Source organism: Zootoca vivipara, chromosome 7 (genome assembly GCF_963506605.1).
Source record: "Zootoca vivipara chromosome 7, rZooViv1.1, whole genome shotgun sequence".
Classification (NCBI taxonomy): Eukaryota; Metazoa; Chordata; class Lepidosauria; order Squamata; family Lacertidae; genus Zootoca; species Zootoca vivipara.
The window spans coordinates 8381846-8401226 of NC_083282.1; the positions used below are offsets into that span (position 1 = coordinate 8381846).

A 19381-nucleotide genomic window follows, 5' to 3' on the forward strand; every position below is an offset into this window, starting at 1 on the left:
TACAAAGTCTACCAGCAGCTGAGGATGGCAGACCTGCAGGAGCATAAGGGGGGGAACAGGGCTACTGAGGGTGCCAGAGGTAAAAACAAAAGCTATGTGTTGGATATGATATAGAACAGGCACCCCCAAACTTCGGCCCTCCAGATGTTTTGGACTACAATTCCCATCATCCCTGACCACTGGTCATGTTAGCTAGGGATCATGGAAGTTGTAGGCCAAAACATCTGGAGGGCCGCAGTTTGGGGATGCCTGATATAGAAAAATAGGGGTGGTTGGCTTTTGCTGCCCAACTGAGTCCCCTAAGTCCATGTTCCGTCAGAGATGAATTGACGGAGGCAAGATGCAGGGAAAGCAAGGCAGATCTTTATTTTTCTGTTGCAAAAGAGTTCCCTCCCCTCCGTGCAATGAGGAAAGAGAGACCCAGAACCAATAAGAAACATCTCTTTTAAGGGTTTGCATCCCCTCTATGAACAGTCAGAAATTACATCACACATAAGGTGGAGTTACTGTGGCTCAGGCAGGCCAAGGAGTGATATTCCTGAGGATCCTAAGTTTCACATGGTTCCAGACACAGTTTACACAAAACTTTAGCGTGTGAGACATCCCTCAGTGCAGAGCATCTGGGCAAACAATGACAATTAATGCCAAGGAGGTTCATAGATATAGGAGAGGAATCCCTTCAGGAACTCCCCCTGACTGCTCTCTGCCTGCGTGTTCTCAGGCAAGGGGGATTAAAGGAGGCAGAGGAAATATAGAGAGTCTTTAGGAGAGACAAGATGGCTTTTGGCTTGCTCTCATGTACTATTTTAGACATGTGGGTTATATACCGTACTTATGTATGCGTGTTTACCTTGTGCAAGTATCAACATTTATTCTATATTTGATTATTCTATATTTGAGACCTTAGAATTCCTATAACTGATAGGTGACTGGATTGAAGCTAGCGTAGAAATCATAGGAGTGTCACACAATGTGAACTCTTTGAGAGATGCAAATGTTTCTGGTGGTGAAATTCTGTATCTAGGTAAGAGGGACGAGATGTGACAATGAAAGGCCAGAGTGGAGAAAGTTGCTGTAGAATGAGAACACGAACCAAAGGTTTCACCAAGGAGATGGAGAGGTAGGGTGGTATAGTGTTGGACTAGGACCTGGAAGATCAGGGTTCAAATCCCTGCTCAGCCATGAAGCTTATTGGATGACCTTGGGCCAGTTGGCTTAACGATCTCACAGAGTTGTTATAAGCATACAACAGAGTAATGTACAAGTTTGTACAGTACATTGCCTGAGCTCCCTGGAGGGCAGGTGGGAGATAAATGTAGGAATAAATATGGCAAATAATTTTTGTCACTTTCTACAGAAAGAAACAACAGTATTTGGCAGCAAACGGAAGGTCAGTTAAATTTTAGAGAGTGGGTTATCTTTAAGGCATTTAGATAAAGATAAAATCAGTCCTTTAGCTGGGAAGATTAAAAGCCCTCCTTTTATGTATCTTTGCAAAAGCCCTTAATTATCCATATTAATCAATGAGTCACAGCCTTAATGATCTCATTAGGAGCATATTATGGATGACAATTTATCTTGTAAAATATATGTGTTAGTTAAACCAGGTTTAACCTCATCACTGTGAGGCCATAATATAATTACGGAGCCAGAACCCACTTTAGCAATCTAACTGATGACATTTTACAGAACTGTGCCGTTTTCATTTCTTCCTGGAGGGAAAAATACTCTAGCCCTCATACTGGAAGACAAAAGGGTAAATACCACATTAACATTTTTGATCCCTTAGGATTGGGAAGCAGAAAGGATCTGAGCACTGGAACTCATAAAGGAAATATTTACGTAAACTGGATTTGTAACGCTGCTGAAATGCTGCTTGTGCTGATAGGGCACAGAGGATGTCCATGTTACAGAGGGGAAATAGGTTGAGAATTATTTTACTGCATTGTAGTGCAATGCAGTGCTGTGCTGTATTGTTGGAGGAGAAGGTGGGGAAATGCAGGGCCCAATTAGGGGTTGTGGAGATGGGTTAGTTGAGAATGTTTATGTGAACCTGCTTCCCTGTATTTATATGGGGTGTCCAAATCTTGCAAGATTTCCTGGGTCAAATCAGAAGCAGATAAAAAGTCTTGAAATCACATATTCATTGTCTAGAAACAATAATATAATTCATGGTTCTGTTTGAGACCATTTCTCTCTTGCAAGTGACAGCTGCCTCAAATAGAGAAATGCAACATTTTAGCATAACTGTGATCGGGCAGCGGTTTTTCTTCTTGCAAACCAAGTATGGCAACGAAAAGATACTCATCATGTTCTTTCTGACCCCAGCCTTTTTGCAACTGAAATATGTGGTGTTAATTTTGTTAAGGATGAAATGCTTTAAAAACTGCCTTGCCAATGCAAAGAAGGTCTATCATTGTGATTCCCATGATCGGACAGAGAAGAATGGATAGAGGCAGGATCCAGTGAAAGCAAGGCAGATCTTTATTTTTCTGTTGCAACAGAGTCTCCCCACTGTTGGGCTTTCTTTGCCAACCGAGTTTGCACAGTGACTGGGGCAATGGAATAAAAACTTGCCCGCAATATCTTTGCTTACTTTATTTTTAAATAATAATCAAACAGCTGGAACTCACCACTCTACACCAGCCATACAAAGACCATACAAAGCATTTGGTCAACTTAAATACAGTTTTCAAAATAATCAGTTACCCTATCACATCGCTGCATCACATAACTCCACCTCTAATTAGTTACATTGTTAAGATACAGGTGTGCTGAAACGTTGGTAGTTCACAGGTGTGCTGCCATGCAAATCATTATTACAATCAAACACATTCCACTGAGTAGCACTGTTGACCACATCAATATTAAGAAATATTAAGAAAACCCAACACTCAAGGAGGTAAGAGAGACCAAGAATGAAGTGTTCAGGAACCTTTAAGGACTTTTGACATTGCCCAACCCCATCCTGTACTGGTTGTGTTTGATCATTTATATTGGCCTATTACTCTGTCCATCTTCCATATACTTTTTTGTGCTAGGACTAGTTTACTGCCTTTCTTTCCCTGCCTAAAAGTTGTCCAACAACACCATCCACAAAGAGCTGCTGCACAACTTCCACTCAGGTTTTCATTGGTGACCAAGGTCTGCCACCATATTTGAGCAATGCATGGGGCAGATATGTTGAGATGATGTGGCTGTCTTCTTCTTTGGCTATCACTCGTAGCTGAGTAAGATTGTCTTCCATGAACACGGTCTTAACAGTGACTGTGGAGGCCAATTCCTGATCTACATGTCCTTCCAGAGTGGGGACATAGGTTTCCGGGCGGGAGTTGATCACGGTGAGAGTTTGCCAAGCGTGCCTTCCTCTTAGTACATTTCTCCCTTTCGTCCTGAGTTTGAGCATCTTCAAAGTCCATGGTACCTTTGGTAAAGGCTGTTCTCCAGTTGGAGCACTCACAGGCCAGTGTTTCCCAGTTGTCAGTGTTTATACTACTGTACTTTTTTTAAAAAAAATGTGCCTTGAGAGAGTCTTTAAAGCAGGCATCCCCAAACTTCGGCCCTCCAGATGTTTTGGCCTACAACTCCCATGATCCCTAGCTAACAGAGGTCGGTGAAGATGGGAAATGTAGTCCAAAACATCTGGAGGGCCAAAGTTTGGGGATGCCTGCTTTAAACCTTTTGTTGACCACCAGCATTACACTTTCCATGAACAACATGACCATCTAACAAAGTTGATGTTGACGAATCATTGCTTCGACACTGGTGATCTTAGCTTCTTCCAGTACACTGGCATTAGTTTGCCTGTAATATGGGTTTCATGTAAGAGATGGGTTCATTTCTATTGCTGATAATGCAGTTGCTTGACATTTATGTGTTGATAGTTAATGAAGATGTTGTTTGAGTGCCCTGATGAACGCGTCGACCTCGAGCTCATTTCGTTTTGCATTAACCTGGCAGCTAACAAGAGAAATGTACAACTCATTTGTGAAGGTGAGTATTACACTATGGCTGAGGAACTGCTTAACTATGAATAATGTCATGGATCAGGATTGGCTCAACCCTGACTTGATTTAGAAATTGAACCAGTTCCAATACAGATCTTTAAATAACCTTACTTCCCTTAGTTGAAGGAGCAGCCAGCTTATGTCTACCTTCTTGTTCCATGTTTCAGATATGCAACAGAACCTGTTCTCATACCCCATGACTGCTAAGTTTATTCAACAGCATTTAGTTAGTAGGTTCTGTCAAAAGCTTTTTGGAAGTCCGTGTGTACAATGTCTACCAGATTAGCCCTGTCTGCATACTTTTTGACACTTGAAAATTTCCAAAGGCTGGAAAATTAGACTTTCCTATGCAGAATCCATGATAATTCTTCCTTAGAAAGATGTAGTATTCTGTATATATAAATATGTAGTTTATAAGATAATAAAATTGTTTAATATATTTTGTGTATAAGATGCTTGTTGTTGTCATCTGCCCTGCAACCCTGGGAAGAAGGATGGGATATAAATCTCAATAACGAATGAATGAAGGGAAGTTTTCTACCAAATTACTAAGCCAGTCTTTTTCCTTTCTTTTTTTAAAAGAGTCTTCTCCCCCCAAAAACATTAAGAAAATAAACAACAAAACATGCTGTCATTGATAGCAGCTTACAGGAGAGCAATCTAATCAAGAGTACTACCTTTGCCATAAATGGACTGCTCAGTAGGTCTACTCTGAGTAGGACTAGCATTGAATACCACCCTTTGTTGACTACTTATAGCAAGCCCCTACCATGATGTGATGTTGTTTGTCCTACATAACCAGAGTAGGCATCATGTACAGTGGTACCTCTACTTACGAATTTAATGCGTTCCGAACGCACATTCGTAAGTCGAAAAAAAATGTAAGTCGAATCCCATAGGAATGCATTGGGAGAAAAAATTCGTAAGTCGAAGCAACCCTATCTAAAAATTCGTAAGTAGAAAAAATCCTATCTAAACCGCATCCAAGATGGCGGGTGGAGCTCCATTCGTAAGTAGAAACATTCGTAAGTCGAGTCTTTCGTAAGTAGAGGTACCACTGTACAATGTAAATGGATTGGATGGTATCTTTGTTAATGTTGTATACAAAATGTTATAATCAATTAGTTCATACATTTCTCTCTCTCCCCCCCCCCTTTCATTTGGGTCGTTTCTTTTCAGGAAATGGACTGAAGATGCTGATGAAGAGAGCACTGAAATTCAAGGACCCATTATTGATGAAGATGATTAGGAACATCTCTCAGCACGATGGGCCAACCAAAACCTTGTTTATTGTAAGCATGCCTTATAAGTAATTTCTACCCTTCATAAGGTGGGGGACTTGTTTCATTTTAATGAAATTGAATAATGGATAAAATAACTTCACGTTGAACACCGCACTTGATCGTTTGCAGCTTTGCAAATGTTTTCACTTCACATGACTTAATTATGTTGGAATACTATAGTAAACAGTGTAAACTCACTTCTCTAGTTGATATTACCGCATGCCAGTATTTTTTTTTAAAGATAATTTCTTCTGTCCTTCCTGTTTCGTGTGTGGTAGCTGATTACTGAGCCTACAGATCTCAGCATCCCTGCCATCATCTGTCTTATAACAATATCTGGCTTGCCTTTATAAAGCTGTTACCATGTGTATGGAGTGCTTTGAATACTGGGAATGTATTTGAAAGTATTTTTGAAAGTGCAGTTGACATTCATATAGCACTTTTTTCTAAATTTAGATTTTAATATATAAAAATGTGTCTGTTGGACTGGATAATTAGTCTGGAACTGAAAATGTATTTATTAGCTTGACACAGTTAAGGGTTTCTGTTTGATGTTGGATCCCCAATATTGTCTGTGTGTTGTCTTTCTAATATAACCAGCAGTTCGGTAACCACCTAGACACACCTGCTCATTCCAGATCACCAGCATTATAACAATTTCAAAAAGTGGGGACAGACCATATTAATGGGATGGCTGTCATTCACTGCTCCAATGTCTTTTCCTTTATGCATGCAGTGTATTTGTTAAATGTTTGCTTTATTTCTTTGTTTAGGATTATGTTGGTGACCTAGCTGCCCAGATATCAAATGACGAAGATGAGGAATTTGTGATCGAATGCTTAGGAACACTGGCCAATTTGACATTGCCTGATTTGGATTGGGAACTTGTCTTGAAAGAATACAAAATGGTTCCATACCTCAAAGATAAATTAAAGCCAGGTATATATTATGAATGCCTAGTAATTCAAGATACTTTCTTTTGCAGTGTGGCATGGTAGTAGGTCCATTAATTGGCATGGGCTTTACTTTGAATTTTGGGAAGTTGAAGAACATAAAGTAACACTTCAGCAAACTTTCATAGTTGGGCTAAAATCCCAAATGACAATCCAGGCACGGTCTATTTCTCAGTCAGATGAAAACATCAGATATCCTAGTCAGGTTTTTGAGACTATATAGGGGCTTTTCACCACATCCAAAAAGCAAGTTTTCTAGAGGTATAAACCAATAATCATATGTTTTCATTTACTACCCAGATTTCACATTTCACATCTTTAAAATATACTTTTCCTATGAATAGCCAGCGGCTTCCATGCTCAAACTCTTTCTGACCAGAAATCCAAAGAAGAGTCTGATGGTGTGTGTTTTATGACACATGTGTGCTGATTTTCTTTGCTGGTGGCAGCTGTTTACACCTTATGGATTGCCATTCCAGAGGGTCTCCTGACCTTTAGGGGCAGCCTTTTAGAGGTTACGATAGAAAGGGTACAGCTCTTTAAATCCTGATTTCTCTGTTTAGCTAAATAAACCAAGAACGCTGACTTTACTTTGCCATATGATTAACAAGACCCAGGTGGCGCTGTGGTTAAACCACTGAGCCTAGGGCTTGCTGATCAGAAGGTCGGCGGTTTGAATCCCTGTGACGGGGTGAGCTCCTGTTGCTTGGTCCCAGCTCCTGCCAACCTAGCAGTTCGAAAGCACGTCAAAATGCAAGTAGATAAATAGGAACCGCTACAGCGGGAAGGTAAACGGCGTTTCCGTGCGCTGCTCTGGTTTGCCAGAAGCGGCTTTGTCATGCTGGCCACATGACCTGGAAGCTATACGCCGGCTCCCTTGGCCAATAATGCGAGATGAGCGCGCAACCCCAGAGTCGGTCACGACTGGACCTAATGGTCAGGGGTCCCTTTACCTTTACCTTTATGATTAACAAATACAGTAACACCTGTGGGTTATCTAGACTTCCTTCCCTTTCTCCAGTAATAATGATTGTGACACATTACAGTAATGCACTTGACCATGCATGTGCTCTCTTGAGCTCTGTCCCTCTTGGCTAATCAAATGTAGCTGCCAAGGTTTAACCAGCTGGCTCCAGGAGGTGGTAATTGTGTCTTTACCTAAGGCAGTGATGACCAAACTTGGCCCTCCAGCTGTTTTGGGACTACAATTCCCACCATCCCTGACCACTGGTCCTGGTCAGCTAGGGATGATGGGAGTTGTAGTCCCAAAACAGCTGGAGGGCCAAGTTTGGTCATCACTGACCTAAGGGGATTGTCCCCACTGCCCTTGAAGAGGAAGCAATACAGCCACTCCTAAAGAAGCCCACCCTGAACCCATGGCTTTGTGACAGCTTTCGACCAGCCGCAGATACCCTGTTTGGGGGGGAAGGTGCTCAAGGCGGGGTTGGTGGTGCAACTGCAGACATTCTTGAGATATACCAGTCATTCTAGACCTATTCCAGTCTGGTTCAGCACTGACTTTGGAATGGAATCAGTCAACGTTGCCCTGATTAATGACCTTTATAGAGAGAACAAGACAAGTAAAGCATGACCTTACTGCTTCTCCTCAGTCTCTCTGCAGCTTTTAATATCTTTGAGGATGGCATTCTCCTGGACCCAACTGGGTAGGGTGGGTACTGGGGGCATGTTTTACAGAGGTTCCACTCCACTCCTACTTCCAGGGTCAGCATAGTATTCAGGAAGTGCTCTTCTGCTCTGTGGCAGCTAGGCTATGGCATTCCGCAGAGCACAATTTTGTCCCCAATGCTATTTAACATATATATGAGGTCATTGAGAGAAGTCATTGGGGGATTTGGAACATACTGTCGTCAGTACACTGATAGCATTCAGCTCTATTTCTCCATAATATCTGGATAATGTGTAGTGGTGCAGGAACTGGACTGGAGTGTGGATGCACTGCTGGGCTGAATGAGGACCAATAAACTGGTAAGACTTCTGGTAAGATGGGTGCAGAGCTGGTGAAAATGCTCTGATGGACCCATGGATCTTACCAGTGCTTTTTCGGGGGGGCACGGGGTACACATACCCCTAAACATTTTGTGAATCTTTGTACTTTTGTCCATTTACTGTATTTATTTTTCCCGATTTGAATTATAAAATGGTGATTTTCTTGAGTCAAAATGAGAGTACCCCTAAACATTTGTTTAGAAAAAAAAGCACTGGATCTAACAATCCCTAACCAGATACTGTGACACCCAAAGCAATGGTTGTCTCAAAAAACCTGTGACATAGGTCCGGTCCTAAAGCCTTCCTGGCTATTAGCCCACTGCATCAGTTAAAAAAGAGAGAGTCTAGAATGGGGCACAGGAGTTACGATCAGCGACCCTGTTGTACTTTGTTGGGGCTGAAGGCTAAACAAGGATGTTGCATCAGTATAACAGCCACCTCAAATGCTTGCTTGCTGCTAAAAAAAGGAAGTTTTATTGAAAGATTCTCTCTGGGTGTGGCTTTCTTCCAGCATGAATTCTGGTGTGTGTCTGTGGGATTCAGCAATACCTTCTTTCTTTGTTAAATTTATCAGGTTCTGCAGAAGATGACCTTGTTTTGGAAGTGGTGATAATGATTGGCACAGTGTCCATGGATGATTCTTGCGCAGCGCTACTAGCTAAATCTGGGATTATTCCGGCACTAATTGAACTACTAAATGGTATGTTATTAAGTATTTCCTATGGATGTTGGAGTGTGTGTGTGTGTGCGCGCACACACACACACACACACAGTTCCTAGTTCCACAAGTCTGTAAGCACTTTATTGAACCTATGTTGTGAATGCTTATTTAATGTTAGAATTGTTTATTGCCCTCTAATGCTCATCCAAGACAAATCCTATCAGAGGTTATACCACTTAAAAAAAACAAAACAATAATATTCAAGGGGTTGGGACTTGAAATGCTAACTTTCCTCTGCCCCTTCTTCAAGAAGGCCGGCTACTACTCATGTTAGGATCCATCTACTTTTGACCTTGGACAAGCTAGAAATGGGGCTTGTACCGTCCCTCCACTATGCCCCATCTCTTATCCTTCCCAACCCTTGCCTTTCCCCAAGCTAAATAAGTTTTCCCTTGGCAAAGGAGAAGGGGTAATGATCTACAGAAGACTCAGCTGTAATGAAAGGGTGCATTGGTGAAAAGCAGCAGCTCACATGCGGGGCATGGCTTAGAGCTGAGAAAGGGATACATGCTCTCTGGAGAGCTGTTGTCAGTTCAGCTCAAAGGAGAGCGGACCACTAACCCAGAACTGAGCTTCAGATGGTTTTGACTCGGGAATTCAGTCTGACTTTCAACAAAGGACCAGCCCCTCTGAGGTAGTAGGGTCCTGGGAACCACATATTTCAGGAGAGTGACTACTACCAAGGCTGACCAGAATTTGAGGACCCCACCCTTCCACAATTTATGGATTGTTTTAATTTTTTTTTACTTGAGGAAGAGGGGTGTCTAGTAGTGAAAAGGGTGTGGTGAATAAATTGGATTTTTCAAGTCTTCCAGATGAACACTCAAAAATCCCTTGAGATTTTTTTAGTTTTGAATTGGAACACTTTAAAAGCCCAGTTTATTATCTTCAGGCCAATCTGGCACCGGTTCACACATTCCTGACTTTCCAGATGTGAGGTGGACATGTAGATTAAGCCTGAAAACTGCACATTCTGTCTACTTCACGTCTTGAAACTTGTGACTGCTACTTTCCCTCTGCAAAGTGGTATCAGGGCATGAGTGATTAACAGGAGAGAAGAAATTTAGGAGGTGGGGGTGTCTAACCTTTTCCTTGCCTACCATTTTCCACAATTCTCTTCTTAGTGGTTTTTATTCCATCTGTGGTACCTGTGCCTCCGTCACTAACACAGCTCTGGTATGCCAACTGGAAAGTAAGTGGCAGGGGTGTGGAAAGTTTGCAGGAGCATGATTAAATTCCTTTCTCCAAACTACCCCTTCTGCCTACATATTGCTTCTCTTTGGTGCTGCTTTGCTCAGGAAAAGTGGTGCCCAGATTTTCAGGATGTGGGGTTGGAACGCAATGGGTAGTTCTGTCCTAAAGGCAAGGAGAGTTGTGCTCCAAAGGCCTGCCTTCAATCCTTAATGCAGGCAACCACCTCTATTGTCCACCTCTTCCTCCTTCAGAACTAGTTTAAAAAACAAACAAGGAGTCACTTTTTATTTCAAGGAGACCAGGGGCTCCTAGTGTACAGTGGAACCTCCGTTCTCGAACATCTCTGTTGATGAGCAATTTGGAACCCGAATGCCTGAATGCTTCCGTTTTCGAGCACGCCTCAGAAGTCGATCAGCTTTCTCCATTTTTCCAATGGATTTTGCTGACTGCCTTTGATCTTTGGTTTTCGAACGTTTCGGAAGCCGAACGGTCTTTCGGAACAGATTATGTTCAAAAACTGAGGTTCCACTGTATTTGCTTTGAGCTAGGCTGGGTAGCAGAGCTATTTGGATTTAGAGGGTGGGATTTTCACTTTTGCTTTTTTATGGAAGTGGCCTGAGCAAAGACAATTCTTGGGGTTAAGTGGGTGGAGCAAAGCAGTGTGCTAACTCAGAGTGCCTATCTTCCGAATCTCCAAAAGTAAAATGGGGTGGGAAGATTGGTGGCATATTCTGCCCTCTCCCCACCCCCCAAAGCAAGAAGAATATGTAGAAAGATGTAGAAAGTAGTGGCGTTGGGTTCCTTCCAATGAAGGATGTCCCTTGAAATAATAAGCACACGCTTCTCCCCTCCTGTAAGTAACTCTGGAGGACCTTCAGACAAATGCCACTCCTGAGCTTTGGTTAAAACTGGTGTTTTTAGTGTATATGTTCATGTGGATTATGATAATCTAGTAAATTTAATGCATCATCTTCATGATTACAAGTCGTTGGGGATTTAAAGTTTGACGGAGCAATTTTTCCCCCTTTTGTATAGCTCAGCAAGAAGATGATGAGTTTGTGTGCCAAATCATTTATGTGTTTTACCAGATGGTCTTCCATCAAGCCACTAGAGATGTCATAATCAAGGAGACTCGTATCCTTTTGTAGATCAAATAGTCCTGCTGCAGTGCTTTTATTGGTTATACAGAATATGCAGAAGCTCTTATTTCAAGGTAGCATCACTATAGGTTCACTGCAGACCATGCATTTCTATCTGAAATTGAATTGCTTGATATTTTAGGCTCAATCTTGGTGTTTTTTTTAAAAAAAATTAAATAACCAAACATTTTCTAGAGGTGCAGTGAAGCAATTGAAGCTAATATTGATGTTGTATCTTAAGCTGCTATTTATTGAGGAGGAGTAACTCCTTTGTGACGACAGAGGGCAAGATGGCTGGACAGTGTTCTCGAAGCTACAAACACGAGTTTGACCAAACTGCGGGAGGCAGTGTAAGACAGGAGTGCCTGGCATGCTCTGGTCCATGGGGTCACGAAGAGTCGGACACGACTAAACGACTAAACAACAACAACAAACTCCTTTGTGGGGTTACTAGTTTGGTCCTCCAAGGATTCCTGTGCCTTCCCAGGGGCAATGTAATGACGGCAGCCATGCCTACCAGGGAGATGCAGTGACTGTGAAAGTGTAATTGCTACTCTTCTGTGTGTCATGCAGCTTTCTTAACAACGGGAGCTCTGCAAAAACAAAAGGGCTAGCAATTCCATTCTTCCGTGTTGCCTTCAGAAATGGCCCCACTTCACAACTGTGTTTCTGTTCTTATGAGGGATAGCAAACAAAAGAACATGCCTCCTCTTCTGTCCACCCCCATCACTGTCACTAATCTTGGATGTCTTCATTCACAACAGGAGGAGAGGCAGTAGGTGGTCAGTTTCAAAGGATGATGGCAGGAATAGCTGTGGTTTTTGATCTGTAGTTTTTGTTTCAAAAGCTGCTGCTGCTCTTCTGTGAACTCTGCTGCTGTCGGTGCATGGGATCATAGCAATGTACATTTCATTGAGTCTGTTCTGAGTAAACCACAGTATGTTATAACACTCATTTTTGCTCTGGAATAGAAGTTGTTTAGTGTAGTCAGATCATAGAATGAGCTTATTAGCATGTGTGCTAAACTATCTCCATAACAACTGTATATATATTTTTGTATCCATAAACGTTTACATGATTTTGAGTAAGGCTGCAAGCTTTAATAAAATGTTCATATGATCTTATTTAGATTAATGGGTGGCGCTGAGAACATGTAAATATGCAAAGCAAATGGCTGTTCTTTCCGTTTTGCATGTGATGCTAGCATATCTTTATGCTTTCAATATCAGTTACTATGGGCGGTAATGTAATAGGGGATTAGGGAATGATCTGTATTCCCGCTTTCCAAATGTGATGAAAAGAAACACCTGAAGGTTGTTTTTCCTTCTAGCATTGTTAATAGCAAGTCTATCTCACATTTAAAAAGCACACTCCCTTTTCTTTAGAGTTCTCAGTAAGGTGCCTCAATTAATGTTAACAGATGTGTGTTTCTTCCAAGCCTTATGAAGATGGTTGAAGGAGCTGGGGATGTTTAGCCTGGAAAAGAGGAGACTAGGGGGAGATAGGATATCCCTCTTCAAATACCTTAAGGGCTGTCAGGTGGAGGATGGAGCAAGCTTGTTTACTCCTGCTCTGACAGGTAGGACTCAAATCAATGGCTTCAAGTTACAAGAAAGGAGATTCTGACTCAACATTAGGAAGAACATTCTGGCAGTAAGAGCTGTTAGACGGTGGAACAGTCTCCCTGAGGAGGTAGTGGACACTCCTTCCTTGGAGGTTTTAAGCAGATGTTCGATGGCCATGGATGCTTTAGTTGAGATTCCTGCATTGCAGGGGGTTAAACTACTGGATGGTGCCTGGGGTCCCTTCCAACTCTACGATTCTATGATTTATTTAAATGATTTCTTACCTACCCTTCACCACAACGTTCCAGAATGAATTACAGTAATTTAAAATGCTACATTAAAATAAATTTGAAACAGTTTCTTCACCCCTGGCATACACTGTTAACACCAAAATTGTATAGAACACAGTTTGGAGGCATCCGTAATTGGTTTACGTCCTTAACTATATCTTCGTAGAGGCTCCAGCATATCTTATAGACCTGATGCATGATAAAAATGCTGAGATCCGTAAAGTCTGTGACAATACACTGGATATAATAGCAGTAAGTGACTTTTGTCTTCCTTCCTTCTGAGTATTCATGAAAATGACATGCACCTTTTTTTCTGAAAAGCAGTTGTATTTTCTGACGCGTGACAGTGAATACTATGTCAATTATATTGCAAATATGTTTCAGTAAAATTTGTTCCTCATATTTTACTCAGTTATTTTTGTTTCCGAAATTATAGGTGCCTTCAGAAAACACAGGATTGGTGGGATGCTTGTATTATGTGTTTTCTTTTGAAACTTCTCTGCTAAGTTATATGATTTAAAAAAATAATTCAGTGTGTTTATTTTAAGGCACTTTCTCCATTCTTATATGGTGAATATTTTCTTATAAAAGAATAATTGTTATACCATGTGGATCAGATCAGATTGAAATATTAGGCAGAAACATTAACACATGTGCACTGAAACACTGCCCTGAATGTTTGTGTGCATAAAAACTAGTAATTTTTTCCCCCAGATTATTATTTTTAAAATGCAAGTGCGTTCTTCAAATGACTGTTTACAGTATTTTAAGACTTGGATATTTTAATGCATGCAATATCATATTATAGTCCTAAAAAATACCTAATTTACCCATGTGGGGAAGTGGCAATCAGTGGTGTTTTGTAACATTTTTGCATGTATGTATGCAGTTCCCCACACCTGGATTATTTCACCTATTTTGTACTATGATATATTTCATGAAAATAAATGTTTCATATTTAGTAAGGCAGAGCTGTTTCTCCTAGACTTTGGATTATTTCTGTAGGTCATTCCTGTGTAAGTATTTGCACATAGCATGGTCGCATCCCCTCTGTGGCTTCTCCGGGCCTCCTGGGTCCCCCAGCTTCTGGCTCCAGTAGCAGCTCACTGAGCCTGTGGCGATCGCTATCTTGCCAGCATTTTCTCTCTTCAGAACCTGGATGTTCTGCTCAAATCCGCTCTGCGGCGATTAATGCAGTGAAAGCTTTGGAACTGATTTTAGGGCTGGGGAAAAAATGGGGTGCGACTAATATGCAGTAGCAACAATTCTTTGTCTCTCCATTTCAACTGTACTTTATTGCCACATGGCAGATAATAATACTACATCAGCCTAATTTGTTGGACAAATTGTGGTTAGAAGCTATGTGTTGACACAGTTTTAAGAGAAATAACCCCCAGAAGTAAAATTCAAGGTGGCAGTTTTGTGATACAATCCTAATGGTTTCAGGGATATTGTACCTTGTCACAGTAGCTGTGAGCTTATGTAATGTGCATATATATGTATGGCTGTATAACATTTCAAGTGAATTTTTTTTTTGCTGTGCTTCCAACTTACTGCATTGCAGCTTTAATTTAGTTGAGCAGTTGTCTTTAATGAACCTTATTACTGACCAGATTAAGGACCTGCCACATTAAAGAAAAAAGGGGGATCTGTTTTCCATCAGACACAGCGAAACACAGAACAGATTTATACAGTTCTCTCTTAGCACCGAGTATTTTAATTAGATAAGAGGTGTGACGGAAACCAGTGACATAGGGGACCCCGATGGATAGCACCCAGATTTTGAGAGGCTACTTAATGCTTCGTAATGTGTTAGTGGTTTAGTACTTTAAGGAAAGGTTTAGTCGTTCAAAAAGAATGGCACATATCATGCAGAAATAATTTGTGTATTTTCCACAATGAAGGCGCTAATAAAGGTAGAGGACAATAACAAGAACTGACTAAACTTGCAGCAGGGGGAAGAACAGTATTTTCACTGCTATACATGCTCAAACAATGGTCTTGCCTCCCATGTTCCTATCTTCTGTTTTGGCTATTTGTCAGAAATCCCCACACATCTGATTCAGACGGGTTGAAGTCACCCCCCCCCCTTCAACCCTGCTTTCTGCAGGAATGATCTGTGTCAGAGATTTCCAAACTTATTTGGCCTACTGTCCCCTTTTCAAAAAAAATTACTCAGCATCCTGCCCCATAAATCTACCTTCTTTAGGCGAACCAACAGAAATAGGCAGTAACAAATTTGCGTTCTTTTATGTATCTATATTTCTACCTACATCGTACAATACTAGGTCCTATGTCCTCCATGCTTGATCTGCACACACCCCACCTGCCAGACCTCTGTGACTGCTCCTTTCTTTATCCCCATGACTGATCTCCATTTTCAGACATTGTGATATATCGGAATATCGCAATGTTTAACTGCTGATATATCACGATGTTGAAAACCAGATATCGCTCAGCCCTAGTCTTTTTTTTTTAGTATGCCTAAAATCTTTTGCTTATAAGGGACTACCCCACATTTTGTCCATAAAATTGCTTTGCAGAGGTAACCACCATAGAGCTATCAAAAATTTCAAAAGTAGGGTGTCCGTGGCTTGGCTTTTGAAAAATAGGGGGGCCTCAGTAATTGGCTAATTGGGAACCACTGTCCTACAACATAGGACGTGCAGGTGAAACAGGGAAATCCCTCCCTCCAGCACAATCATCAGATCCAGGGGGAGGAATTGTTGCCATCTTGCAACAGCGCCTGACCTGGCAGTAAGTGTCATTACACAACAGGCGAAACATGTACAAACAGTTTTTCAAAATTCTTTCTTTCTGCTTCCGCCGCCCCCTTATTTTTATTCAATGCCCCCCAATTGCACTTGAGGCTTCTACCGCTCCCCTGGATTGTTCCAGAGCCCCCCAGGAGGCATTATTGCCCACTTTGGGAAACACTGATCTTTGCGATCAAGTTCCCCATGGGGTACTCAGCTGCACAGCCAATCCAGCCACTTCTGTACCTTCTCCAAACTGGACAACAAGTTAGGGGGAAATGGGACAAATTTGGCCTAAGGGCTGGAGGTTCTCCTCCCCACGCTTTAAACAAACTGCAAGCAGTAAGCTGAGAACAAAACATTGGCTTTTCCTCATGATTTGTTGGCAGAAAAGTAAAACCTGAGCCCTGGGTTCACACAAAATTACAAGCCAGACTCTTGTGGGAAGCATATTGATTTTAGCTTTTAAGGTGCCTTTTTTAATTACCTATCCAAGAAATTTAATTGCAAAAGTGAAGAACTAATAACAGTTTTTACTTTAAGGCTAGCTAGTATTAAAGCCTTTAAATCTCCCTAACAGGAATATGATGAGGAATGGGCCAAGAAGATCCAGAGTGAGAAGTTTCGATGGCACAACTCTCAGTGGCTAGAAATGGTGGAAAGTCGGCAGATGGATGAAAATGAACAGTACTTGTATGGGGATGACCGCATTGAGCCGTATATTCATGAAGGGGACATTCTTGAAAGACCTGATCTTTACTACAATGCTGGTAAGGCTGATACAGATAACATAAAATCCCCCACTGCACAAGCTCCCTGCAAGCATTTCATGGAGTTGATTCCCTGTACACCCAATCTCACAGAGAGGTTCAGCTAAAGTTATTTTGCTGGGAAAGAAAAAAAGTTGGCTAACTTTAAGTTTGTTATTATAGGTAGCTGAATGCATGTTTAGCAACTGGCATAAGTTCAGAATTCACATGGTTTTTACAGTGATGAAGTTAAATTAATACATGCACCGTTATTGTACGATGCAATCACGTTGCTTTTGATATGCATGTTAATGTATTATGGGTGGCACTCGACTATGCTTTACTTTGAGTAGAACCACTGAAATTAATGGACCATGGTCACGTTCATTAATTACATTAGGTCTGCTCTGCATAAAACTTAGTTGAATACCACCCTGAATCTCTAATAAGGGACCCAGGTGGCGCTGTGGGTTAAACCACAGATTCTAGGGCTTGCTGATCAGAAGGTCGGAGGTTCGAATCTCTGCAACGGGGTGAGCTCCCGTTGCTCGGTCCCAGCTCCTGCCCACCTAGCAGTTCGAAAGCACGTCAAAGTGCAAGTAGATAAATAGGGACCGCTCCGGCGGGAAGGTAAACGGCGTTTCCGTGCGCTGCTCTGGTTCGCCAGAAGCAGCTTTGTCATGCTGGCCACATGACCCGGAAGCTGTGTGCGGACAAACACCAGCTCCCTCGGCCTATAGAGCAAGATGAGCGCCGCAACCCCAGAGTCATCCACGACTGGACCTGATGATCAGGGGCCCCTTTACCTTTACCTGAATCTCTAATACAACACGTTAAAATGATTAATTTTTAAGAGCGATCAGTTTGGTAGGCAGTGTTTGTTTTTCCCCCCAAAATGTATTTTAGTATATAAAAGAGGCATTGGATTTTCAATACATTCTCAAAAGCCTGTGGAAGGAGATCTTGCTCCTCTCTCCCCCCCCCCCCAGGAATGGTATAATAATAGTTTTGTCAGCTGCCTCCTGCAAAACACTCCTGCCAGGAATGGGTCCACAAAGCTGCCCTATTGACGGTGGAGTTGTATCACTTAACTGGGATGGGGCACGGCATGATGGCAGTGACGGGGTGGTACGACTGCAACAGTGGGAGCACTGGATTGGCTGTGCAAGTGTGCCCTTGCCACCTCACCTGCACCTCTGCCCTACCCCCCCCCTGATGTTGGTAAGCACGTTGTGTATGCCCCCCCCCCAATGCTTGCTTTGATTCTGAGTCCTAGTTGTGAAAGAATGCAGTGGTAGGATATTGGACCTGCAGGTAATTGATACGCAAAAGGGATTGGGACTCACTGAGAGCAAAACTGAGCTGTGAAGACACCCACCTGCTACGTACTAAAAGCCCCAACTATAGCATTGGTCAGTTCAGTTGAAATGAGATGGTACTGCTGCGAAAAAATATATTGTCTCTCAGTTGCTCCCTCTTACTCACCACCTTCTTTGTCACACCTTGTTTATGCTGAAAGCTTTCTTGGGGATTTCTTGGGTATCTGAAGAAGTGTGCGTGCACATGAAAGCTCATACCAATGACAAACTTAGTTGGTCTGTAAGGTGCTACTGGAAGGATTTTTTTTAAATATTTTGTTGGGGATCTCTGCGTTGCAAGGGAATTTGCGTTTTTTTACTACAGTGTTCATTTGTGCTTAATTTAGGGTAGTAACCATGTGGATCTGTTTATCTACTGCTTAGTAATGAAATTGTCACCATGCCCTGTTGGCTTGTTCCTTAGATGCAAATTGCAATTGTGGAAAATAACAGTCTAATGGGAATTGGTTTAAATTGTTTATATTGCTGGGACTGAATTTACACAAGTTTGCTAAGACTTCCTAGGGTAGGGTAGGATAGGATAGGGTAGTGGTCAAAGGATCAGACTAGGTTCTGGGAGACTAAATCTCCTCTCAGGCTTGAAGGTGACCCCAGGACAGTCCCTATGTCCCAGCTTAACCTACCTCACAAGGTTGTTATGAAATGAAGATGCATATACACCACCTTGAGCTCTTTGGAAGAATGGTGGGATAGAAATGTAATAGTAAATAAAAATGAATAAATAGCACACTCAGCTTTACCTCTTCTCTTTATATAGAGGGACTGATAGCACACGATGGAGCAGTGAGTCCTGATTTCTTCAGTGATTACCACCTTCAGAATGGAGACCTTGTGGGTCAGCATCATTTCTCCAACAGGTAAATTGATTCTGCAAAAGACTAATCTTATATTAATTCAAACATTATCAATGTCACATCTTAAGCTTTGGATTTGTACATTTTCAAACACGTGTTTCAGGGTAGGTGCAATTCTGTACTCGATCTCTGCTGCCTGAGGGGCTGTAGGATTTGGTGGAAGCCTTATGTCAGGAGAATATGGCAGCCATTCTCTTTCTGTATCTCTCCAGTCACCCAGTGCATAACGGAGTATAACTGTCAAGTCAAGCCACTTTTACAAAGCATAATATGGGAACAAAGCTGCAAAGTATAAACCATTCACCAAACTTCACCATTTTGTTATGTTGGAAATCCCAGCTGTCAGTTGAATCCTGGGTTTCTTCTAACAGATTGGTATTTCTGATAGCTTCCCAAAATCAATAAAATAGAACATAAAACCAGACCACACAATTATTTCCGTGTTGTGACAGGCATTGTTATTTGGAAACTGGTCTGTAGATAT

General features: G+C 41.8%; 1 protein-coding gene across 1 annotated transcript in view; it reads left to right on the top strand.

Annotated features, from left to right (window-relative positions):
• The window catches only part of KIFAP3 (kinesin associated protein 3), a 71308-nt gene that overhangs the window by 30368 nt on the left and 21559 nt on the right, over positions 1-19381 (top strand). Inside the window, exons 12-19 of the mRNA XM_035124014.2 lie at positions 3885-3993; positions 5187-5299; positions 6064-6229; positions 8825-8950; positions 11201-11299; positions 13326-13411; positions 16496-16685; positions 18801-18900. Coding sequence (XP_034979905.2) covers positions 3885-3993; positions 5187-5299; positions 6064-6229; positions 8825-8950; positions 11201-11299; positions 13326-13411; positions 16496-16685; positions 18801-18900 — 989 coding nt within the window. The remainder of the gene's footprint in view (positions 1-3884; positions 3994-5186; positions 5300-6063; positions 6230-8824; positions 8951-11200; positions 11300-13325; positions 13412-16495; positions 16686-18800; positions 18901-19381) is intronic.